Here is a 27,072-nt window from a genome sequence, read left to right on the forward strand (position 1 = left end):
AAACTCAAGTCAAAATGGATCAAAGACCTCAATATAAATCCATCCACACTGAACCTTATAGAAGAGAAAGTGGGAAATACACTTGAATCATAGGCACAGGAGACCACTTTCTAAATGGAGCACCAGTAGCACAGACACTGAGAGTAACAATTAATAAATGGGACCTCCTGAAACTGAGAAGCTTCTATAAAGCAAAGAACATGGCCAACAAGACAAAATGACTCCCTACAGAATGTGAAAAGATCTTCACATCTGACAGAGGGATGATTTCCAAAATATACAAAGAACTCAAGAAACTAGAAATCAAACTACCAAATAATCCAATTAAAAATGGGGTATAGATATATACAGAGGATTCTCTACAGAACAATCTCAAATGGCAGAAAGACACTCAAGGAAATGTTCAACATCCTTAGTCATCAGGGAAATGCAAATCAAAACCACTCTGAGATTCCATCTTATACCCATCAGAATGGATAAGATCAAAAACACCAATGACAGCTTATGCTGGAGAGGATGTGGAGAAAGGCAAACACTTCTCCATTGCTAGTGGGAGTGCAAACTTGTACAGCTTCTGTGGAAATCAGTAGGGCGATTTCTCAGAAAATTAGGGATCAACCTACCTCAAGATCTTGCAATACCACTGTTGGGCATATACTCAAAGGAGGCACATTCACACTGCAAGGACATTTGCTCATAGCTACATATGTTCATAGTTACATTATTTGTAATAGCCAGATCTTGGAAACAACCTAGATGCCCCTCAACTGAAGAATGGATAAAGAAAATATGGTACATTTACACAATGAAGTACTAGTCATTGGTAAGAAACGAGACATCTTAAAATTTGCAGGCAAATGGACAGAACTAGAAAAAAACATCCTGAGTAACCCAAAGCCAGAAAGACAAATATAGTATGTACTCACTCATTAGTGGATACCAGACATAAAACAAAAGATACTCAGCCTATAATCCACAACCCCAGAGAAGCTAGAACCCTATTCCAGAAACAGATGGAAGCAGATGCATAAATCCACAACTAGCCATTGGACCAAGCTCCTGGAGTACAATCGAAGAGAAGGAGGAGCAATAATATAAACAAAGGAGTCAAGACCATGATGGGGAAACCCACAGAATCAGCTGACCTGAACTAGTAAGAGATCATTGACTCAGGTCTGTCAAATGGGGAACCTGCATAAGACTGAACTAGGTAACAATTATGAGATTGGGACAATATATGAGGCCACTGGCAGTGGGTCCAAGATCTAACTCTAATGTACAAACGGACTTAGTGGAACCCATTCTATATGGAGAGATACCTTGCTCAGCCTAGATACAGGGGAGTGGGGTGTAGGGAGGTGCCTTGGTCCTGCCTCAATGAGATGAAGGGACAGACTTAGTAGACTTCCTAGACTGCCTTACCCTTTCTCAGGAGCAGATGGGAGACAGGGGAAAGTGGGGGAGGAGTATGACGAGAGGAGGGAGGAGGAACTAGGATTTGATGTAAAAAATAAATCAATAAAAATTTTTTAAAAAGAAGTGAACAATTCACTAATTTGTTCTATATGGGTCAGTAACATTTTTTACAAGTTAGGATTATCCTTAGATGACACTGCATGTGATTGTAGATTCTGAAGCTTTATACTTCTTCTGAAGAAGTTTATTGAGTACAAGGGAGCGGTGGGTTGGACAGGTTTCTATTTGACTGTCAATTTGAAGGGACATAGAATCACTGGAGAAACAAATTTTTGGGTGACTGTGAGAGATTTTCTTTTTTTCTTCCTTCCTTTCTCCTCCTCTTCTTCCTCCTCCTCCTCCTCCTTTTTCCTCCTTCTTCCTCCTCCTCCTCCTTTTTTTTTTTTTTTTTTTTTTTTTTTGGAGACAGGATTTCTCTGTGTAGCTTTGGAGCCTATCCTGGCACTCCCTCTGGAGACCAGGCTGGCCTCAAACTCAGAGAGATCCGCCTTCCTCTGCCTTCCGAGTGCTGGGATTAGAGACGTGCACCACCAATGCCCGGCATTTTTGTTTTGTTTTTGTTTTTTGGGGGGATTTTCTAGATGAGGTGAATGAGGTAGGAAAATTTACCCTAACTGACAGACTAAATAAAAAGGAGAAAGTGAGCTGAACTCTCACCACTGTCTCCCTTCCTGCACACGAAGTATGACCAACTGCCTTAAGTTCCTGCCACCACTGGGGACTACACCCTCAAACCGTGAGATGACATAAATTTTCCAAGATGCTTTGTCAAGGCATTTTTTCACAGCACAGCAAAAAGAACTAAGCCAGTAAGTAGATTACTGTCTGGTGCTGTCGTGATTTTATAGCAGCAAGTACCATCTAGAAATGAAAAAATGTGAGCACAGAATGCAGCAGGGGACTGACCATTTACACATAGTTTGTAAAAAGAAAAAGAAAAAGAAAAAGGAAAAGCAATGTGTGGGGTCTGGAGTGAATGTCCTCCAGACTCTTGCCTGCTGACTACCAGATGAGATGGTAAGGTGTCACACTTAATTCTGCCCATTTGTAAATCCATTTCAATCTCAACAGCCTTAAGCTAACGCACACTCTGTAATTCTTAGTTTCATATTTACTGTTGTAGTTACCCTATATTAATTCTACAAAATGATGGATTTCATTATACTTTAATTTTTAAATTTGAGTTGTGTATGTATAGCACATACAGTTCTTTCCTTCTATCATGGGTCCCAGTGATTGCTCACCCATTGATACCACACCAGCCCCTCAGGGTGTTTTATGCATGTGCACTCTGTACTCTGCTCACACTCACTGCCTCCTGTCTATTCTTTCCACCTCTTGCTAGACCCCTTCCTCCCCATAAACTGCACCCATTTTCATGTTTTTTTTTTAAACTAGTGTCTACATGAGATAAAGTGCAGTTTTGTTTTCTTAAGTTCAGCTCATTTCACTGAATGATGGTCCATCTATTATGATACAAATGGTAGAATGCTGTCCTTCTTTATGGCATTATAAGATTCTATTGTATACAGTATGGCACATTTTCTTTACCTCTCATCTGCTGATGGCCACCTAAGGCGATTCCTCCACTTGACTATCGTCAACAGTGGCATTATGAACATGTGTGTAAGCAGCCCTCTACTATACACTGATGACAACTCCTCCTCTGTATCCAGGAATGGTACATATAACTAGATCAATGCGATGGTTTAGTTTTTTTTTTTTTTAATAACCTCTATACTGCTTTCCATACCAGCTGAACTAAGTTACAATTGTCATTAAGATTGTGCAGAGGTGCTGTCCCCTGGAACCCTTACTAGCATATGTCACTGTTATTTGTAAATAGTCACGGCTCCAAAGGGATTCAACAGAGAGTCAACATTTTTCTGCTAAGGTCACAGATTTCTTTCTTCCTTTTTCACATATCTGCTTGTTATCTGTGTTTCTTCTTCTGAGAACTGTCTGTTCAATTTATTTGCCCATTTGTTGATTAAATAACTTAGAACTTGGGTGCTTAGTTTTTTTTTTTTCAGTTTGTTAGAGCGTCTAGATATTAATTCCCAGATAGATGTATAGATGGAAAGTATTTTCTACCACTTGCTAGCTGTCTCTTCATCCATTTCCTTTATTGTCCAGGCTTTTGATTTCATACTACTCTATTGTTCCTGCATAGAACTTTTCATTATGTTTATACCCAATGTTTATGCCCCTCTTTACAATGGACTCTTCTGGCCTCCTCCTTACCCACACAAGGTGACAGGATGCTCTTGGACATATGATGTTCCCCAGCATAGCTTAGCCTCAATCAGTAGGTTGCCCCCTCAAGCAAGATGGTGCTTGGCTATAGCATATTAAGATACTAGAAGTGACAAAATGTATGTGTTTGTGTTTTGTTGTTGTTGTTTTCTCTAATGCTTGTCTACTACAAAGTGTGTCATTATCCAGGCTTGTGAAAACCATGGACTTTTATTAAGCTTGGACTGCTTATCTCCCGGATGAGGCCTAGGCCACCACTCATTAGAGAACTGGAGCTAGAGCCATGGGCCCTTCTATGTTTTGCTCCATAGCCTTTCTGTTTCTCTATGCCTTCCAGTTGTCTGATTTTTTTTTTTTTGATTCCTGATGTTTTTCCTCTTTCTGCTTTATTCTTTTTTATTTTCTTCTTGAGATAAATTCTACTCTGTTACGCTGATTTTTTTTTTTTTTTAAACAGAGTCACATGGGGCAGCTTTTCACCTACCCATTTTACTCAAGAACCTTTTTTGTTGTTGTTGTCTTTTTAAATTTTATCTGCCTTTTAATATCCAATTCTGGCAATCTAGACATAAGAAGTAAAAGAGTTTGTATAGTCTCATGGCATAGAGATGGAAGTCTTAAGAAAGGTATGTATTCTTTGGTCACCATACATAGAAAAACCTAGCTGGCACTAAGCTGGAAGTAGCCTCCCTGCTGGACAGTCCTTAGCGCCAGAAAGTGCTATGCAGGCTTCTGGGGAATAACTGTCATCAATAGCTTTACTCAGTTTTGGACCTGGGTGCTATACTACTAGGCAAGACAACACCATTAGTACAACAGTGTCAAGTCTGTTATATGGGCAAATAACCTTTTTTTCTGATTAAATATGAGGCCTGCTTCATGGGAAGGAACTCACATCTAGTACTGTAAGTTTAATCAAAAGCTCATGGCTAGAAAGTTCATGAACCTTGCTGGGGGAAAGTTACGTTGTTTTGTCTTCTGAGTATTTTTTGCTTATGTCCACAGATCAGTGCTACCATCAGCTTTAGTCAAGATTCTTTTTGTAGTGGTTGGTGTTTACTGCAGAGATTTGCTGAGAACAGCTGACTGTTGAAAACTGAGTCCTAAGCAGGACACACATATCACTGCTTCCAAGGCTCAGGGAACATCATGGAAGAGGGCACAAAAAGAATGTAAGAGCTGAAGGAAGGGTGGAATGTTTCAGAATGCTTTCATCCAGGCGTGGCGTAATTATTACATTCTTGAACTCTCAGGAGCTGTGATTATCAGTAAATGACCTGTATAAGATTAGCCCACCAACATGCTACCACAGACTGAGGAGTGATCATGAGGCCCCATTCCTCCTTGAGAATATAAACGCAGTTAATGATCACTAGGAAGACATTGTCTTCAGTAGTATCCATTGAAAAAGTACCCATGCTCCTACAAACACTCCCTTAAACAGGCAGGACGGCAATTTAGCAGGGTATATTTTGGTGAGGAATGTCACATCATCTACCCAGACCCTTTGTTGAAAGTCTAAGCTTGGAGAAAGGAGTTTCTGATGGCAGAATACTGCAGAAGCTTTAGGACATTGGGTGGCAGGGGAGACAGACAGATCAGAGAATAAAGTAACAGATGTGCAGACATGAGTTTGCAACTCAGTACATAAAAGCAGGGTACAGCAACCTGTCTGTGACACTGTGCTGGGAATCCTGACAGACAGAATTTCCACCTTTATCCCAGATGCCAAATATTTCCTTCTTTTGTGAGTAAATCTTAAGTAATTGAAAACCTTTTATCCAGCTGTGGCGGTGTAGCCAGCTGTGGTGGTGCACAAAGGAAGCATGCACAGGCAGCCTGTCTAGGAGTCTAGGGACAGCTTGGTCTACACAGTGCGCTGGAGGTCAGTTAGTGAGATGCCATCACAACAACATAAAACCCTTTAAAGGTATCATTTTAAAGATTTCTTGATGTCCCTGATGTGAGTCTTGATGTAATGTTCTATCCATTACATCAAGTCACCTTACTTTGAATAAACAGAAGAAAGGTTTTAAAACTTAGGTGAATATCATCCAGCATGAGAACATTTGTGAGCCATTTCTTCTGCTTGAATGAATCCATTTCAAATATCTAGATTGCCCTCTTGAAAAAAAAAACTATAAATTTCACAAACTAATAAAACAAGTGTCTCTACATATTGCAGTGATATGTTCATGCATAAGTCTAATTCTGAAAAAGATGGAGTTTTTAACAGAAACAGTATTTCTCTTTCACATTTTGTCTTGTCTTCTGCTTTGAATATGAGTGCTTGAGCACAAACCTGTCTTACTTCTTCCGTAGAAGCAGCTCACAGAGAACATGGCAACTAGCTGCTACAAATAATAAAGAATAAAAAGATGAAATGAAAATTAGTAGAAAATTTACCTAGATTTTGAAGCATGCACTTATTAAGCAAAATCACCATGAAAATCTAAATAATGTAGACTAGCTCTAAACACTTTCATTGGTGAAAGTGTTTAGAGCAATTACAGGCAAATGAAGTGAGAAGTCACAATATTTAGGCAATGTTGGAGAAATAATTTCTTTGACTGTAGACAAGTAACACACACACATGCCTCCATTAAAGTAGACTGCTTGACTAAATGGCATTTAATTTTCTATTATATTAGAAATATAGCTGTAAGTTAAAATACCCACCACATTAACAATTCAATCCCCTTTAATTTAAGGAATTGCTTCCCATTCACGAAGGATGCTCACATCTACAGAGAAGCCTCCTCTTAGTATAATTTGTCCACATGAGATGGGGCTCAGAGCCACCTTCCTGCAGTGTGCTACCCACTTGTCAGAGGCACCCAGATTTAGTACTGTTTAGCCTATGTGGAAAACAAAGAGGACAAAGAACCTTTCTTACTCTCGTGTGTGTGTGTGTGTGTGTGTGTGTGTGTGTGTGTGTGTGTGTGCGCGCGCGAGTATGTGAGCCAAAATTCTTAAATCAGAGTAGTAAATTGGTATCAGTTAATGCTATGGCAGCAGGACATACAGGAACATCAGTGAACTTCTAAACAATGGTATATTGTTCAGCGACTCTGCGTGCACAATAAGCAATTAAACGCCCATGGTCTTCAACTAGGCTCTGGAACTGAGTCTGTGTCCTCATTTATAAAGTGGAAAACTAATACTTAAAGCCAATGATTACTGTACTTGAAAAACATGACTGTAACTGTGCCTAGTGAGTAACATGTGTTAACATATAGTAATTATTTTCCAGGAAAATTGATTGCTTTATACCAACAGTTCTCAACCTGTGGGTCACAACTGTAGGGCAAAAAGGGTCAAGGAAAAAAACACCCTGCCCCTGACTTGACCCCAGGACCAGGGCTTGCTAGTTTGCTAATTCCCTAGCTTGCTTCCAGAGTCAGGCTGCAGAATCCCACCAATCCCTGAGCTTGCCCAGAAACAGGCTACAAAACCACACCAATCCCAAGCCACCCTGGAAATCTTCCCTCCGCCACCTCCAAGAAACCCTATATCAACTCTGTATTATGTTCAGTTTACTGCTGCTTCTCACCCTAGAGGCAGATACCCTCCTGGATTTTTCCTTCTCAATAAATCTCTTGAGTGAGGTTTGTTGTGTGATGTGACACTTTCAACAGAGAGCAGCTCACTATCACAAATTTCACCCGAGCCTGAGTAGAAACCTCAGAATGGAGTAGAGCTGCTAACACTTTGGCTGGGAAGCTAAGCAGAGTTGTTAACTCTAAGCGGACCTGAGCAGAACTGTAACACTTCCCAGGAGCAGAGCAGAGCTGCAAGCTGTTACACTTACAGAGCCTTTGTGGTATTCCTTGGTTCCTGACTGTCAGAGCACCTTTCCATCTGAGCTACAACGTTTACAGTGACTCTCTTGGGAGTCACTTATCAGATATCCTACACATCAGATATTTATATTACAATTCATAAAAGTAGTTATGGTTGGGGTCACACAGCATGAGGAATGGTATTAAAGGAAGGTTGAGAACCACTGCTTTATGCTCTTATCCTTAAACTATTCCAGCTTTGGACTCAACATAGTGTAGACACTATCTCCTGAGTAAATACTATCATCCTTTGTTTAGTAACTGCTGCTTTAATGATAGGCAAGTTTAGACAAGCCTATACCTTTTAAATACAGTAATTTAATATTTCAGAACTCAAAATTATGTTAAAGAGTTGTGCATGTAGCTGAGGGGTAGAGCATTTGGCTAGTATACCTGAGACCCTACATTTAATCCCAGTCCTGCAAAGAAAAAAAAAGATAAAATAGTACTTAAATAATAACAATTTCTCTTGAAATATTTAAATAGCTATTTCTCTTAGAAATGAATATTTAATCTAGAGAAAAAGCAATGACTAGAAATTGGTTTTATTTGAAATATCACATCCTGTGGTTGACTTACCACACACGGGTGGGGGGGAGAGAGAGAGAGAGAGAGAGGGAGAGAGAGAGAGAGAGACAGAGAGAGAGAGAGAGAGAGAGAGAGAGAGAGAGAGGGGAGGGTATGTGTGCTGTGTATTTATGTGTTGGTGTATGTGTGCATGCCCTGATGCACATATGGAGATCAGATGAAAATCATTGTATTTTAGGAGTTTTACTGACAACTATCCATTCCTCAGTGGTGATACAGCTTTGTGAAGAGCTCTGAAGCCAAGACAAATATAAGGTTTAGAATTATGTCTTTATACAAAAATTTCCAGAACAAACTTGACATGCCATAATAAAGGAAGATGTGGAACACAGTTCACTTCCTGTTGCCTGTGGATCAAGATATAGGACTCTCAGCTCCTTCTCCAGGACCATGTCTGCCTGCATGCTGCCATGAAGATAATGGACTAAACCTCAGAAACTGTAAGTCAGCCCCAATTAAATGTTTTCTTTATAAGAGCTGCTTCGGTCAGTGTCTCTTCACAGCAATAGAAACCCTAACTAAGACAGAAGAGAAAGGTGAAGTAGAGTCAAAAGCAGGCTGGCATGAATATATGTCCTAGGTGAAACTGGCGATCTCATATAGCCTGTCAAGCTAGTGTAAAGTTACACAGTTAGCCACAACTGAAATTACTTATGCAATTAAAAGTTCCTTTTAGAATGTATTTTTAGAACAAGACACTGTTTGTAAATATTTAAAATTTTTCATACACATCTATATTGTGCATGAGGGCACCCCACCTCTATAACCTTCCTTTGTTCATCCTTCCCTTCTCCTGCTGTCTCCTTTGCTCCCTAGACAATTTCACTTCCACTTTCTTGCCAAATGTACATGCATGATTTTTATGTATTTATATAAAATCTAGGAACCACAAATGAGAGAACACATACAATATTTGTGTTCATGAGACTGGCTTAATTGGCTTAATTTGAAAATCTACAGTTGCATCCAATTTCCTGCAAATGGTATTACCTCATTCTTCGGGGCTGACAATGCCATTGCATATACACCACATTTCTTTATTCATTGATCTTGTGTTGGACACTAGGTTGGTTCTGTAGCTTAACCACTGTGACTGGTGCTGCAGTGAACTGATATGCAAACATCTCTGTGACATGCTGCCTCAGAGTCCTTTGGGGAAATACCCAGGAGTGATGTATCTGAGTCATATAGTAGCTCTATTTTCAGTTTTATTGAGAGAGTTCCATAATGGCTGGCCTAATTTACATTCCTCTCATCAGTGTGTAAGTTTTCCCTATTGTCTGTATCCTTGCAAGCATTTGTTATTTCTTCTTTTTTCCCATAGTAACTGTCATTCTTATTGGAATAAGATGGAATATCAATTTTGATTAGTGTTTCCCTGATGGCTAGAGTAAGGTTGAAGTTGATTAGCTCATTTATTTATTTAATTTCTTGATTTTTTTTTTCTGGTTTTTCGAGACAGGATTTCTCTGTGGCTTTGGAGGCTGTCCTGGAACTAGTTCTTGTAGACCAGGCTGGTCTCGAACTCACAGAGATCTGCCTGCCTCTGCCTCCTGAGTGCTGGGATTAAAGGCGTGCGCCACCAACAACCAGCCCAATTTCTTGATGTTTTAAGAATAAGGTAGTTTATGAATCAACTTTTGCTTTTATCCTGGTTGCATTTACTGGATATTATTTCTATACACCTTTATCAAAACTCTAGAAAAACCAAACAAGCATCTTAGGAAGAAGAGAACCTGCCAAAACCCAAGATTTGAGTAATTTTTCAGTGATGTGGCACTGTACTGATAACATGTTAGCAAATAAAAAAGCAAGATGAGGATGCAGCCTAATGGTGGTGGAGCCAGGAGCCTTAGGGCCGGCCAGTCCTGGAATGCAGCTCAGGCTTGTGAAGACAGAGCAAGGCACTTTCTCTTTTAAGTCACTGTGATTTGTGTTCTTTTGTTCAATGGCATCCTAGGAATATTCCAGAGAGAATACCTCATCTAATACCTAAGGGGAATATTCCTAGAACCAAACAAGAGACTATAAGGTACAGGTAAAGAGCAGATTCACCATATGGTTTGTACTGTGCTGCAGACTGAAGTCAACCTGCCTGCTCAACCTTATACTGCAAACAACACAGTCACAGTCTTCTTTACAGGATGCCCACACTTCTCGTGCAACACAAACAACATATTCCATATTTAATAAATAATGTGAAGCCATAACAAGGTAGAATTGGTGTATAATAAAAACAAATTAGTAACACCTGTATCTTACTGGTGTTGTAGCTTGTAATTCAAGAATTTTTCTTACTACAAATACACACCACGTTTTAATTTCAAAGGCATTATTAATAGCTAACTATAACTAAACTTATTCTTTGCCAGTCACTGTTCAAAGCATGAATTAACAAACTCAATCCCATGCTGATCTATAATTTATAACTATATAGGTGAATGTATACATATAAATACGTATAACTATATAAATATAACTATAGCTATTATAACTATAATCTAGTACTTATTAAGAATGTGTTGTATACAAGAAAACTAGGCACAGAGAAGGTCAATTCCTTACCCATTGTCATGGTAGCAACCAGTTAAGTGTCAAAGTCCAAATTCAGCTCTGTCACCATCCTGTGTTCTACACCAACTGACAATCTAGGCAATGGTGGAGAGGCTACCCTAAATGCCCTTCCCCTATAATGAGACTGATGACTGCCTTATATGCCATCCTAGAGCCCTCATCCAGTGGTTGATGGAAGCAGAGGCAGACACCCACACATAAACACTGAACTGAACTCTGGAACCCAGTTGCAAAGAGGGAGAAATGAAGATCAAGGGGGTCAGGACTAGGCTGGTGAATCCCACAGAAACAGCTGACCTGAACAAGCATGGGGAGCATGTGGACCCCAGACTGATGTCTGGGAGGCCATCACGGGACTGATCCAGACCCCTGAAAGTGGATGTCAATGAGGAGGCCTCTGCACCCTATGGGGCCTCTGGTAGTGGATCAGTATTTTTCCCTGGTGTAAGAAGGGACTTTGAGAGTCCATCTCACGTGAAGGGATGCTCTCTGGGCCTGGACACATGGGGGAGGGCTTAGGCCTGGCCCAGGATATGTTGTGGAATTTGGGGAGCCCCCGTGGAGGACCCTACCCTCTATAGGGAGCAGAGGGGGGAGGGAGCTAGTGGGGGGTTGGGGGGACGGGAAGAGAGGGAGAAGGGATTGACATGTGAAATCATAATTTTGTAAAAATAAAAAAAGTCCAGAAATAAAAAAATATAGAATATCATCCTTTGTATTTTATTTATTTTAGCTCCTCTTGTCATACTAATAAGCAATATAAATTTTAGCATACAGTACTTGCTTCTCAGTACTGAGAAGCAAGAAAAAAATAGAAGAGATAAAATATTTTATACCTTACTGCTACCATGTAATTCTTACTGAGGTTAATTTTATGTTTTATGGGCATTAACCACACGGCTGTGCTATATCATGTCAAAAATGACTCTCTTTCTCCCTTACTTAAACTCTACAAAATCAGAATCTCTAACTGGTTTGTCCTGGTTCTGTGGCTTTGTCCCCTTAAGTATTACATCCTGAGGACTAGAATTGATGGTGGTAGGGTTTAAAAGAAGCTGAGATGTGGTGCATTTGGATGCAAATACCACAAAGCCAAAGCCTCATATGACTCATTGGGGAAGATTTTCAAGTACTTCCAAAGTGGGAATCTTCTAAAACTGTTTAGGAATTACAGACATGTGAAACCATGTCTACTATAGTCCTGGGGGTCTTTTCCATCGTCTATGAATAGAACAACTAAGAGGAATAAGAATTTTGGTGTCCAATTGTCAATACTGGCACACTCAGCAGCATTAGACAAGCTGGGTTTAGAAACAGAGAGTACGTGCAGATGTATTTTCATTTTGTTAACTATATATAAAATCTTTCATTTTGTTACATTATAAAGTTTAAATGGACTTTAAGAGTCAGTGTTGGCTTTGGGTCTATCTTTAGAATACTACACTACACAGTGACATTAGCAGCTATGAAAAAAAGTATAAACATGAACCCTGAAATACCCTGATAAGGGAGAGAATTATTTTAATATATGACACATCTGTGTACCAGTAAATGGTTATGTAAGTTGGTTCATAACAGCACTCCCCAGATCTCACGAAATAAGCAATGTGAAACAGTATGGTGGTGCAGTGGGTAAAGGTGCCAGCTGACAAATCTGACGATCTGAGTTCAAGCCCTGGGGTCCACACAGAGGAAGCAGTGAAATGACTCTCACAGACTGTCTTCTATCCTCCACACATGTGTTTTGGTGTACACATGCATGTACACACACATGAACAATAATAATAATAATAATAATAATAATAATAATAATAAATAAAATGCAAATAAAAAAGAGGAACATGGTTTTACATTCTGCTACATAGTTTGACCTTGGCTATTGCTACTTATCAATTTCTTTTAAAACTGCATCTTGTTTAAGAATATTCTACTATTTCTCAAAGCTTAATAATTCTTGCTTTTAAATTCACTGTGTTCTACAAAGAGTAATTCAAATAAATCAATTATGCCCTATAAACACAATAGAAATGACATTAAGAATCCCCTAGATCCAAAGCACTTTTAAGTATATTTTATTTTATTTCATGTGTGTCGATGTTTTGCCTGCATGTATGCCTGTGAGAGGCTGTCAGATTACCTAGAGTTACAGACAGTTGTGAACTGTCCTCTGGAAGAGCAGTCAGTACTCTTAACCACTGAGCCACCTCTCCAGCCCCTCGACCAAAGCACGTTAACAAAGTTCATTAGCCCCTACCGATTCCAGAGGATACAGATTCGACATCAATGTCACATGCTCTTCTTCTTGCCACTTCAGCCAGGGCCAGTTCACCCATATCCAGGGCAAGGTAATGAATATCCTTTGGAAACAAAGAAGACAAAGGATTGATTAAAAAGTAGTCTAGACTAAGTTTCAAAGTGGAGTCTGAGAGGAATAAATGTTCAGATGATAAAATAGATATGGCTAATGAATATTCTTTTTTAAATTTATCAGAGTTCTTTACTAGCAGAGGCTAATTTTTCTTAGAGAACAGAGTTGTAACTAACTATTTTAAGCCATAAGGCAAAAGAGTATATTTATAATAATCAACAATAAGTTTTATTAAAAATAAAAACCTTAGTTGTGCCTTTGTATGTATATTTGAGGATTCAGTGGCTATGGGAGCCTTTCTTCTCTTTCTCTCTCTTTCTCTCTCTTTCTCTCTCTCTCTCTCTCTCTCTCTCTCTCTCTCTCTCTCTCTCTCTCTCTCTCTCTCTCTCTCTGTGTGTGTGTGTATGTGTGTGTGTGTCTATCTGTCTCTGTTTCTGTCTCTCATTATGTGGTCCAGACTGGTTTCAAACTCTTAAACTCAAATGATCCTTTTTTATTCTGCCTTTCAAATATCTGTTCCTACTAGTTCATATCATTGCACTGGCTCCAAGAGAGCTTGACTATAATATTAATACTACATTTTTTTTTAAATTCAGTTAGGTTACAACTAATATAAATGAATCATAATTCCATTCTCAATTTTTTCCATCTAGTAAAGAGACAGATCATTATAGGCCAGTTGTTAATTATAAAAAGTATGATATATTTTAATGGCAGCTATTTGTATACACTGGAGCTAAAGGGAAGGAGTTGATCTTGATCTGAATGTTGAAGGCTTTTTGAGACTTGTATTGGGAGAAGCAGCAGCATATGAATGATGTCTGTGCATATGTGTGCAAAACTTGAACCACTCTGAGGGGAAGGCAGGTCTGTCCAGTGGGAGAAGTGCTGGGTAAACGAGGAAGGCAGCAGAAATTACACTGAGTAAGCACAGTAAACACAGCCACTGAAAAGAGTTCTGTAGTGTGCAGAATGGTCATTGGAATAAAAATTCTACTGCAATAAAAATGGAAAAAAAGAATATAAGCTGGCGGTCTATAATGAATAAATACAAATGTCCTATAATTATACAAAGATATTTCATATTATTCAAATAAATGTAAATTGAAAACTAATTTCTTATTTTTTGAATTATATGAATTTACAGGAAATAAAATGTCATGCTTTGATATATGCACAATGTGCAATGAATCATCACATCAGGGAATTAACACATTGGCTAAGAGTCTAAAAGTTAATAATCGATTGCACAGCTTTGGCACATACACTTAGAACACAGTTCCTGAAGACTTTAGAGGTCAGGGGTCAGAAACTATGTTCAATGTACCAGACTAACCTGTGCTGGTACATTCCTCAACTTAAGAATGGCTTCTGCATTTTTAAATGGTTGAAAAATCTGTGTTCAACCACTGTTCATCAATTTTGAAGGGCTGTGGAATTAGCTTTAGCTGCAGACTTGAAAATGTTTTAAACTAAAATTACAAGGGAGAATTGCTCCTGTGAAGCATACTGTGATAAAATCATTCTGATGAGAACTAAAATTGTTTGAACTGCAAGTCATGTCAGGCCTGCACTGTCAAAAGATGTGTTTTTCAAAGTGATAGCTTCATTCCTACACAAATTCCCACAAATATATTCTAATTTCAAACCAGAGCAATGTTTGTCAGGCCTATATGCATGTGTAGAGAAAATTTCCATATTCCAAAATCCATTTGGTGTGCAATTGAGGAGCTTCTACTGGAAATGATTTGCAATGTAATGACATGCTAAAGACATTCTAGCCTTTCAGTTAATAGAATTCTAAAAATGCCTCCCAACCTGTAAATGCACTCAATGAAAGCCATGTCTCACGGATGCATACTGGCATTTGGCAGTACCAGTACATACAGGTGGAAAGGTATTTACAAAGATTTTCAAAATATGGAAAGTCTCACCATAGATCAGCACCAACAAATCAACCCTTTATGATAAATTAGGAGGTTAGGGAACACCACTGTTATATCTCCCAGAAAGCTCCAATCTTTTCATATTTGTAAACCTGGATTACAAAAAATTGGCTGGGCGGTGGTGGCACAGGCCTTTTATTCCATTACTCGGGAGACAGAGACAGTCGGATCTCTGAGAGTTCGAGACCAGCCTGGTCCACAAGAGCTAGTTCCAGCACAGCCTCCAAAGCCACAGGGAAACCCTGTCTCGAAAAACCAAAAAAAAAAAAAAAATTGTACTCAGTGCACATAATTTATGATATTTTAAATTTCACCAATGAAAGGCTTATGGAAGGCTTAGTGATACATAGGTGAGGAGAGCACTTGATACACAGCTTAAGGAAAAAGGGTACCCAGAAACCATACCAGGCTCCCTTCAATAAGTATTTCTCATTATCAAAGATAACAGCAGCTTAGAGAACAAAGATGGGAAAAGTACTCCAGCAAGTGGAACTTGGAAACAAGTAGGCATAGCTAATTCTACCTGGAAAAAATAGACCTGGAACAAAAACAAGCCAGAAGTGATAAAGAGAGTCACTTCATATTAAGGGAAAATCCTTAAGAAGACATTTCAACTCTAAAAATATATGTACCAAACACAGGAAAAACTAATTTCATAGAACAAATATAACTAGATCTATCAGGTCACACATGAATGTCAAAACAGCATCAGTGGGTAACTTCAATATTCTACTTTCAAAGACAGGTCATCTGGATAAAAATTAGAAAAACAATGGAGTTTAATGACACCACAAATCAACTGGACCTAACAGATACCTACAGAACATTGTGCCCAAACAAAAGAATATACTTCTCAGCAGGCCACTGAACTTTGTGTAAAACAGTTCATATATTAGGACACAGAGCAAGTTTCAATAGTTCCATTATTTTATTTTACCACAATGGAATGGTACAAATAAAAACCAAGAGAAACTACAGAAACTCACTGAGTTTATACAATGTACTGCTGAATGATGAAAGGGCCTTTAAAGAAATCAGGAATAAAATGTAAAATTCCTAGATTTGAATGAAAATGAGAACATAACATATCAAAATATTTGGTATATAATAAAACCAGAGGAAACTTTATAACTGTAAGTGTCCAAACTAAAAACCAAAAAAATCAGATAATTCAAATAAATAATAGTATACCTTAAGTCCTTTGGGAAAACCAGAACCCAGAACAAACATAAAAGCTGTAGAAAGGGAGAAATAATTAACACAAAGACAAATGTTAATGAAATAGAAACAATAGAATAAAAAACACAATATAAAGAATCAATTAAAGAAGAATTAATTCTTTGAAAATAAAAACATAATTAATATTCCTTAGCCAAATTAGCCAAAAGCAAGAGGACCCATAATGATAAAATTTGAGATGAAAAGAGGAAATATTACAACAGATACTAAATTACTGTTGATTACTCAACTCTAAATGGGCGATCAATATTAGCCCTTCCAAGGCTCAAGGAACATGAAGGAGACAGGGCAGAAAGAATTCAAAAGCCAGGTAATAGGGGGAGGGCAATAAACACTGTCATCTGGGCATGACATGGCCCTTGCACTGGACCTGTCAATACCGTGTCAGAGATGGGGGAGGGTTCATGGCGCCTGTGCATCCTTAGAGAACTACAGGCTTTTGATAGATGCTGAGGCAGGGGAGGCATTTCTTCAGTAGTGTTAATCCTCTATGTTCTGGTGGTTCGCTCCACACCCATGCCCATACTGGGACAGGTTAAACTGGTTCATGGTTAAACTCAATGGGCCATAAAAGTGAAACTAAAAAAAGGAGGGTGAATATGTTCAAAATTGTATGCAATTCTCAAAGAATTAATAAAATAGTGTTTAACAAATGAAACAAGACATGAAAGCAAGAGTGGCATTTATATACAGGAGGTGCTGGGCTTGGTAGGGGAGGAAGAGGATTGGGGGGGTTGGTTAATGTGTTGAGAATGTACTATATGTATACATGTAGGAAATTGCCAAGAATGTTTACTATATGTCAAATGCTGAGGTAAACTGACCACAAACCTAAAGTTTAACCTCTGTCCCTTCTTACTACCCTAAGTCTTCCCTGTACATAAAGCTTGTGTCAGCAAACATATTTCCGTTTCTTAAGAACTATTCCCAGGGAACTCCTACAGCTGATAAACACCTTCAGCAAAGTGGCAGGATACAAGATTAACTCAAAAATATCAGTAGCCCTACCATATACAGGTGATAAATGGGCTGAGAAAGAAATCAGAGAAACATCACCCTTTACAAACAACATAAAATATCTTGGGGTAACCAAACAAATGAAAGACCTGTACAACAAGAACTTTGAGTCTTTAAAGAAAGAAATTAAAGAAGATTTCAGAAAATAGAAGGATTTCCCATGTTCTTGGATAGGTAGGAACAACATAGTAAAAATAGCAATCTTGCCAAAAGCAATCTACAGATTCAATGCAATCCTCATCAAAATACCAGCCCAATTCTTCACAGACCTTGAAAGAACAATACTCAACATTATAAGGAAAACCAAAAAAACCCAGGATAGCCAAAACAACCCTATATAATAAAGGAACTTCTGGAGACATCACTATTCCTGACTTTAAGCTCTATTCTAGACCTATAGTCCTGAAAATACCTTGGTATTGGCACAAAAATAGACAGGTAGACAAATGGAATTGAATTGAAGATCCAGATATTAACCCACACACATACAAACACCTGATTTTTGACAAAGAAGCTAAAATTATACAATGGAAAAAAGAAAGCATCTTCAACAAGTGGTGCTGGTATAAGTGGATGCTGATATGTAAAAGATTGCAGATATATTTTTATCTATCACCATGCACAAAACTTAAGTCCAAATGGATCAAAGACCTCAACATAAATCCAGCCACACTGAACCTTTAAAAGATAAAGTGGGAGGTATCCTTGAATGAATTGGTACAGGAGATCACTTCATGAACATAACTCTAGTAGCACAGACACTGAAATCAACAATTAATAAATGGGAACCTCATGAAACTGAGAAGCTTCTGTAAGGCAAAGGACACAGTCAACAAGACAAAATGGCAGCCCACAGAATGGGAAAAGATCTTCACCAACCCCACATATGACAGAGGGCTGATTTCCAAAATATGCAAAGAACTCAAGAAGCTAGTCACCAAAACACCAAACAATCCAATTTAAAAGTGGGATACAGAACTAAATAGAGAATTCTCAACAGAGGAATCTAAAATGGCTGAAAGACACTTAAGAAAGTACTCAACATCCTTAGCTATCAGGGAAATGTAAATTGATCTTCTCTTGTCAGAATGGCTAAAATCAAAAACAGCAATGACAGTCTATCCTGGAGAGGATGTGGAGAAAGAGGAACACTCCTTCATTGCTGGTGGTAGTGCAAACTTGTACAACCACTTTGGAAATCAGTATGGTGGTTGCTCAGGAAAATGGGAATCAGTCTAGCTCAATATCCAGCAATTCCTCTCTTGGGCATATATCCAAAGAATGCACATTCATACAATAAGGACATCTGTTCAACTATGTTCATAGCAGCATTATTTGTAATAGCCAGAACCTGGAAGCAACCTAGATGCCCCTCAACTGAAGAATGGATAGAGAAAATGTGGTACATTTACACAATGGAGTACTACTCAGTGGGAAAAAAAATCAATAGAATCTTGAAATTCGCAGGCAAATAGATGGAACTGGAAGAAACCATCCTGAGTGAGGTAACCCAGTCACAGAAAGACAAGCATGGTATGAACTCGCTCAGATATGGATATTAGACATAGAGCAAAGGACTACCAGCCTACAATCCACACCACCAGAGAAACTAAGAAACAAGGACCCTAAGAGAGAAACGCATGGTCCCCCAAAGAAGGGGAAAGGGACAATAACTCCTGAGCAAATTGGGAGCATGGGGGGAGAAGGGAGGTAGGCAGGAAAAAGAGAAGGGGAGAAGAGGAGTGGGGAGAACAAGAACACTGAATCAGGGAAGGAATAGAAGAAAGCAAGAAAAGAGATACCTTGATAGAGGGAACCAGTATAGGTTTAAAGAGAAATATGGCACTAGGGAAATGTTCAGAGATGCACAAAGATGACCCCAACTAAGAATCTAGGCAGTAGTGGAGAGGCTGCCTTTGCTGCCCTTCCCCTATAATGAGATTGATGATTATCTTAATTGCCATCATAGAGCCTTCATCCGGTAGCTGATGGAAGCAGAAGCAGGCAAACACAGCTAAGCACTAAGCCATACTCCTGGAATCCAGTTGTTGAGAGGGAGGGGAAGAGCAAAGCAGTCAAGACTGTGCTGGAGAAACCCACAGAAACAGCTGACCTAAGAGCACACAGACCCCAGTAGTAAGGCTGGGAAAACAGCATTGACCGAAATAAGCCCTCTGAATGTGGGTGCCAGCTAGGAGGCCAAGACAGTCTATTGGACCTCTAACAGTTGAACCAGCATTTATCCCTAGTGCACAAATGGACTTTGGGAGCCCATCCCCTATTTCAGCCCAGATACAAGGAGGAGGGCCTAGGCCCTCCCCCAAATGATATCACAGACTTTGATGATTCCCCCATGGAAGGCCTCACTATCCTTGGGGAGTGTGGGGGGGTTGGGGGGTTAGTGGGGGAATGGAAGGATGGGAAGGAGAGGGAACTGGGATTGGTATGTAAAATATGATTGTTTTTCCATTAATAAAAAATTATTAAAAAAAGAGAAAGAAATGAAGTCCTGGAACTAAATGAGAATGAAAACACAGTATAACACAACTTTCTGGGATACATTCAAAGCAGTCCTAAGAGGGAAATTTATAGCTTTAAGTGCTTACATTTAAAAAATCAGAAAGAGCACAAACAAATGACTTAATAATTCAGTTCAAAATTTGGAAAGTCAAGAACAAATCAAGTCTAAACCCAGTAGATGGCAATAAATAACAAAAACCAGAGCATGAATTAATAAACTAGAAAACAATATAAAAAACCAACAAACCTAAGATCAGGTTCTTTGAGAAGAAAGACAAGAATGACAGACTAAAGATGGCCCAAGTTAACAGTCAGGAATCATTATAAAAGACATAAAAAAATCAGAAAATGGTAAGTGAATGTTTAAAAGAACTGTACTCCATTAAGTTGGAACTGTAAAAGAAATGGACAAATTTCTAGATTCAGCCAAACTATCAAAGCTAAACCATTCTACCAATAACTGTTTACAGATTCAATGCAATCCCAATCAAATTCCCATCTCATTCTCACATAAATAGGAAAAAAACCCTAAAATTAATTTGGAACTACAAAAGAGCCTAGATATCCAAATCAATACTCAGCCAAAGGGACAGTTTTAGAAGGGTGAACATTCCAGATTTCAAGATATATTACAGAGCCATACTAATAAAAAAAAGTATGGTATTGGCATAGGAACTGATAGGTTTCCTATAGGAAACAAAATAGGATTTGTTTCCTATAGGAAACAAAATAGAAGACCCAAACATGAGTACAGGCATCTGATATTTGACGAAGATGCCAAAAATATACAATGGAGTAAAAGGTAGCAAACTTCAACAGATGGTGCTGGGAAATGAGATGGTCACATGCATTGCAATGCTATTATCTATCGCCTTGCACAAAACTAACTCCAAATAGACAAATAACCTCAACGTGAAAACAAAGCCATTAGCCGGGCAGTGGTGGAGCACACCTTTACTCCCAGGTGGATCTTTGTGAGTTCAAGGCCAGCCGGATCTAAAGAGTAAGTTATAGGACAGGCTCCAAAACTACACAGAGAAAGAAACCCACATTGGTCTACAAAGTGAGTTCCAGGACTTCTAGTGCTGTTACACAGAGAACCCCTGTTTTGCAAAACAAAAACAAAAACAAAAACAACAAAAGATTTAAAGAGAAACCTGTCTTTAACAAAAAAAGATTTAAAGAGAAACCCTGTCTTGAAAGAAAAAGAAAGTGAAGCAATGAAACTGATAGAAGAAAAAAGGCGGTATCTTATGTGACATAGATATAAGGGCTTTCTGAATAGGAGTTCATTAAGGTCAACAGTTGACAAGTGGAACTACATAAAACTAAAAAGCCTCTGTATAGCTAAAGAAACAATAAAATAAATGAAGAGGAAACCCACAGAATGTGAGAGTATTTATGTCAGCCATATATCTGACAGAGGACTAATACCCAGAATATATAAAGAATTCAAAGCAAAGAGTTAAAAATACAAATGACTCATTAAAGAAAATGGGCCAGGATTCACCCCTACTAACAAGTGTTCGTGATATTGGAAGGTATTCTGCATACCAGAAGAGGAAGGTAAACACCAACCCAGCTACAAACCCTTCCATCAATGCTGACCTGTTTGCATGATGTGCTGGTGCAATAGTGGCACAAAAGTTGTGGGAGGAACCAATCACTAAGGCTTACTCCATGAGATGAAACCAATGCCTGACGCTGTTCAGGTGGTCAAGAACCTGAGACTAGATGGGCCATAGATGTAGGGAAAAACCAAATACTACTCTTCTATTAGGCAGTGGTTCTCAACCTTCCTAATGCTGTGACTCTTTAATACAGTTCCTCATGCTGTAGTGATCCCCAACCATAAAATTATGTTCATTGCTACTTCGTAACTATAATTTTCCTACTGTTATAAATAGCAATGTAAATATCTGATGGTCTTTGTGTACTTCTATGAAAGGGTTATGACCCCACAGGTTAAGAACAAGTCTGCTAAAGGAGAATAGCAATAAAATGATTCCTAATGACACTCTGCTATACTCATAGATCAATGTTTTAATCAGCCACCATCAAAGAAGCTTTCTTTGGTGTAGGCAGGAACAGATACAGAGACCCACACTTATACAACGTATGGAGAGTGAAAGACCTTGAACACCCAGTCCTAAAGGAGATGTCTCCATCAAATCCCTCCCCTCACAGCTCAATGGATTCTGCAGAAGCAAAGGAAAGATTGTAAGAGCCAGTGCGGATGGAAAACACCAGGGAAACAAGGCCTTCTAGACACAACAGGTCTGCTGCACATAGAAACTCATGGAGACTGGGGAAGTAAGCACAGCTCTGCACAGGTCTAAGGTGATGGAGCCCTCATGCTGAGAAAAGTAGTAAGCACAAGGCCCCATCCCTAAACCAGAAGCTATCTCCAGCCAACAACCTCTCCAGCAGTCTCACAGTAGATAGAAACCACACTGAAGGGCAGGCCCAGTGCCCAGCAGTAATGACCAACACAAAACTAAACCAATGGCATTTTGGGAGGCTTTCTGTCTCATAATGTCTGGTCATTTTTCTACCTTACAGTTTTACTTATATATTATGGCTTCTAATTTTGTGTTTTTATGGGATTTCTGTGTAAGTGAATGTGTGTGTGTGTGTGTGTGTGTGTGTGTGTGTGTGTGTGTGTGTGTGTGTCTGCATCCATATGTATTTCTTGTGCTTTTTCTCTGGCTCTTTTTTCCCCATGTTAGTTTGTTTATTTTGTCCTATTCTGGTTTGTTTTAGTTGTTGCCCTTTTGTTTTCTAATAAGAAAGAGAAACAAAGGGTGTGTATTGGGTGTATTGGGGTGAGGGTAGGGAAGATCTGGGAGAGGAAAAACTGTGGTTAGAATATATTATATGAATAAAACTATTCTTAATTAAAATAAGAAAAAACTGAAAAAAGAAAATGAGCAAAGAGTTCTCCAAAAAAGAAAAAGTGGCTAAGAAATATCATGTAAATGTTCATCATCCTTATAAATTAGGTAAATGCAAAACCAAACAAATCTGAGATTTCATCTCACCCCAGTCAGAATGACTAATATCAAAGAAAGAGTGACAACAAATTCTGGAGGTGATGTGAGGAAAGGGGAACCCTCACTCACTGTGGAGGGAGGGCCAATTGGTGCAGCTATTATGAAAGTTAGAGTGGAGAAGTCTCAAAAAACTGCACATAAATCTACCACATGATCTAGCTATACCACTCCTTGGCATCTGCCCAAAGTACCTGACATTCTACTCCACAGTTTCTCAACCATGTTCATTGTCCCTCTATTCACATGGCAAGGAAACCAAAGTGTCCATCAACTGACTGACATAGGTAACATGAAAATGTGGTACATATACACTATGGAATTCTGTTCAGCTGTAAAGAAGAATGAAATCACTAAATATGCACATAAGTAGATGGAACTAGAAAATACCATATTGACTGAGGTAACCCTGAAAGAAACACTGTGTTCTCTCCCATATGTGTCCTAACTTCAAATCATCAGACGTGAGGACATGCCCTTCAGTATTGGAAGAAATCAGGGAAATGAAAACTGACCATGGCAGAGGGATTAGGGAGAGTGTTAGAGGAATATTAGGATATAAGTAATATGGCAGGAGAAATGAAAAAATGGGTCTAGGGAAGCAGGAGCAAGGAAGTGAATAGAGAAGCAGGGGAAGAAGGGGGAAACCAGCACCAAGGATGTCTGAAAGAGCCATAAGGATTTCTTGCTACATACAATTACATATTATACATATAAGTGTACATATACATACACAGTTATAATAGACTTATGCTGCTTGGAAATTCTCTCCCCCAACAGACATATACTAATAAATACCCCAATACCAGGCATAAGAACCCCTCCATTTTGAGTTGTTGTTCAGGACAGTCTAAGAGAGTCACCAAACAATATATGCTATTGCTGTTGCCCCTGGTTGCGTCCTAGAGTTTGAAAGTAAGTCCCTATAGCTGAAGTCACCATACACTTTGGACACAGGGTTCTATGATTTCATGGCCAGCCTGATCTACACAGTAAGTTCTAAACCACCCAGTAATTCAGAGACTCTGTCTCTTTCTCTGCCTCTCTGTCTCTCAGATCCTAGCACCCATATCTGGCAGCTCACAGCCACCTACAAATCCATCTCCAAGAGATTAGATTTGATTTCCTCTTCTGGCCTCTGGGACAAACACACACACACACCAAAAAAAAAAAAAAACAATAAATAAATAAATCTTTTAAAAATTAAGTCATGAGAGCCCACCTTCACAAATGGATTAGCACTCTTCCTAAAAGACTGTCCCTTTGGCCATTATAACCACCGATGAATAAGCATTCCTTACATCTTCCTTTGTATTTTGTATTCATCCTACCTCTAATTATTTCCTTTGATTGTTTATTTGTTTTTAAAAAGTTTATCACTTTATTTGTTAAGTTTTACTATTTACTGTTCTAAAAGGAACAACATTTGGATTATTGAGGTAAAGTTGTTCAAATTCAAGATTACAGACAAGGTGGCTTAACAGAAAATGATTTTTTCACAGCTGGAAGATGGGAACCAAACTAGCAGCAGGCATGGCTTGGCCAGAGGCCTCTCTTTGGCCTGTACTTGGATACACCGTCTTGATGTATCCATTATGACTTTTTCTCTGCACTCATCTCTCTGATGTCTCTTCTACCCACAAAGACAGCATATTGGATGATTACCTAGCCCACTGGCCTTACACCTTAATTTCCCACCTTAAGGGTTCTACCTCCAAATGTAGTTATATTGGTGGTCAGAAATTACACACATGAATTTTGTGGAAGAAAAAGATACAATTCAGTCCATAGCATATGCAATTCTATTTTTCCTCCCAAATATCCTTAAATTCTTAATACTCATAACCCGATTTTCCTTAACATAACTGGGGCTGACCCAGTTTCTACTTCTTGTGATTTTCTCCGCTTTCTCACCCTCATGTTCATATTGAAGCATCCCGAGGATCCATCCTCGCTTGCCCCAACTACTTTTCTATTCAAAGTATCCTGTCCCTGGGGCATGTTCCTCCAAACTTGGTAGCAGTCTTCTTGGTGCCTATTTTACTAATCTCACTTTGTCTGACTTCAGTCTCAGTGGATTCTCACAACTTTGGGTCCATCAAGTATTCTTATTTTGATTCAAGGTATGAAATTACACACACACACACACACACACACACACACACACACACACACACACACACACTTTTCCCCATAGATTTGGTAGAAGAAGAGAGATTTACTCTGTGTACTCAACTGACTATCTTAAAGAAAGTGTAATTCATGTATTAGTCAACTGTTCTGAGTGGAGACTTCCAATTAGAACTTCAACTTGAAAGTCTAAGATAGGTTTGAGTCATTAAAGTCCAGAATGGCACATATATTCATAACATTGAAAATTACAATTATACTGAATTAAATTCTGAGCTTATTTCAGAAGTTAGCAGGTATAAAACTTCTCTATGTAAAAACAGTGCCAAGGAAGTAATTCTATGTCAACTTGATCACCAAGCAAGTGCCTAGGAACAGCAGATGTAAGCCGCCCTACAAAAACTATGCCAATGGAAGACAAACTACCCAATAGTATTATGCCAAGGGAAGGCACAGATGGCTGGAGAGCAGCAGTTATAGGTCTTTTTATAGCATTATCAGATGGTACATTTGACATTCCAACTGGCCTTGTGCCAATGGCCAAGGTAGTTAGAGATGCCAACATGAGAATGCTTAGAAGGCACACTCATCTTCATGCCATTCAAGATGGGGCCACAGAAGCAGTCTTGGGTGGCTTTTATGAGTATACAATGAGGATAGCAAAACAATTATCTTTTCTGCTACAGTAATAATTGCTTTGGAGAGGCTACCTGAATTTTCAAACCCAGAATAATGTTCTAAAGACAGGAAGTTAGAAGCAGTATTTTGTGAACAGAGCAATAGGCTTTCAACCCACACAGATTCAACCTAGAGACAGCATGGGCAGTGAAGAATCCAGAGCTGTGGCAGTAAGTGAAGATGAGTATTTTAAAGGCAACCCCAAGCTTTCACAAAGTTTCAAGTACAGCTCAAAGTTTACTTTTTCTGAACTATTTGAGAAAAAGTTGCGGACCTACTAGAGAGGACTTTACATTTCCTATAAAACCACAAAACAATGAAACTAGCACTGATAATTTACACCCACAAAAAAAAAAAAAAGAAAATCAAAGTTTCAACTATTCTCGGCTGCTCTTTATGCCCAACAGACCAACTTTTGATGCATTTAGTGATGATATTTAATCTCCTTTGGTCTTCTCTTTTATGTGAGCATGGCATTTTTAAGAGTACAGGCTACTTGTAGGAATGATCCACAATTTGGGATTCAGGTTTTACCTTTTTAGTAGGAAAGTCACAGGCAGGATGTTGTATCCTTGCTTATTATGCCAGGTAGCAAACTATTTTCATTTGTTCCATTTTTGTTTTATTGTTATAATATTACTTTGGCATTCATAGTCTAGACTGGTTTCAAACTTGCTATACTGCCAAGGATGACCTGATTCTCTTGCCTCTACTTCCCAAGCTCTGGGATAACAGGAATGCACCATCACACCCAGCAAGTTACAACTGTTAGAATTACATAGTGTTTGCCAATGTTATCCATGACAGTTACTCTCATTCCCTTTGTAAATAATATACACTTTTTATAATATTTGAAAATTACTCTGAGAACCTTTAAGTAGCTTATTTCTGCAGAACCTTTCCCTAGTCATAGAATCCATTAGTAACTTTTGCCTTAATCAGTTAAACACAATGTTTGCTAAACTGTGACTTTGTAATTCAGGTGTTATTTTTACAGTTGAATTTATTTACTTACTTACTTACACATGTAGGGATTAATGGTTACCCCATACATTCTGGTACATTGTGGTTCTTGTCGAATTCATTTGAGATATTTCCTAATTTCTTTTTCAATTTCTTCTGAAGAGTTTGTTGTTGTTGTTGTTGTTTTTAAACAACTGCTATTTAATTTATAAATACTTGTGAACTTGCTGATTTATAATTCAATTCCTTTTGTTTCATGTAACACTTTTTAGATTTTCATGACTTATCATATGGACCAATATGCAGTTATTGAACAAATGACATATGTTTGAAAATAACGTAAATTCTGCAGTTGTTAGAAAATAATGTTGGATTCTGTAGCTTCCAAAACATCAAGAAAAGTTGATTCACATATTTTAAATATT

General features: G+C 38.5%; 1 protein-coding gene across 5 annotated transcripts in view; it reads right to left on the minus strand.

Annotated features, from left to right (window-relative positions):
* Wdpcp (WD repeat containing planar cell polarity effector) overlaps window positions 1–27,072 on the minus strand; it is a 269,428-nt gene that overhangs the window by 53,716 nt on the left and 188,640 nt on the right. For all 5 annotated transcript variants that reach the window (XM_027388051.2, XM_027388053.2, XM_035452090.1 and 2 more), the window contains one exon: window positions 12,991–13,093. In XM_027388051.2, the coding sequence (XP_027243852.1) occupies window positions 12,991–13,093 (103 nt within the window). The remainder of the gene's footprint in view (window positions 1–12,990; window positions 13,094–27,072) is intronic.

The sequence above is a fragment of the Cricetulus griseus genome (genome assembly GCF_003668045.3).
Source record: "Cricetulus griseus strain 17A/GY chromosome 1 unlocalized genomic scaffold, alternate assembly CriGri-PICRH-1.0 chr1_1, whole genome shotgun sequence".
NCBI classification, from domain to species: Eukaryota; Metazoa; Chordata; class Mammalia; order Rodentia; family Cricetidae; genus Cricetulus; species Cricetulus griseus.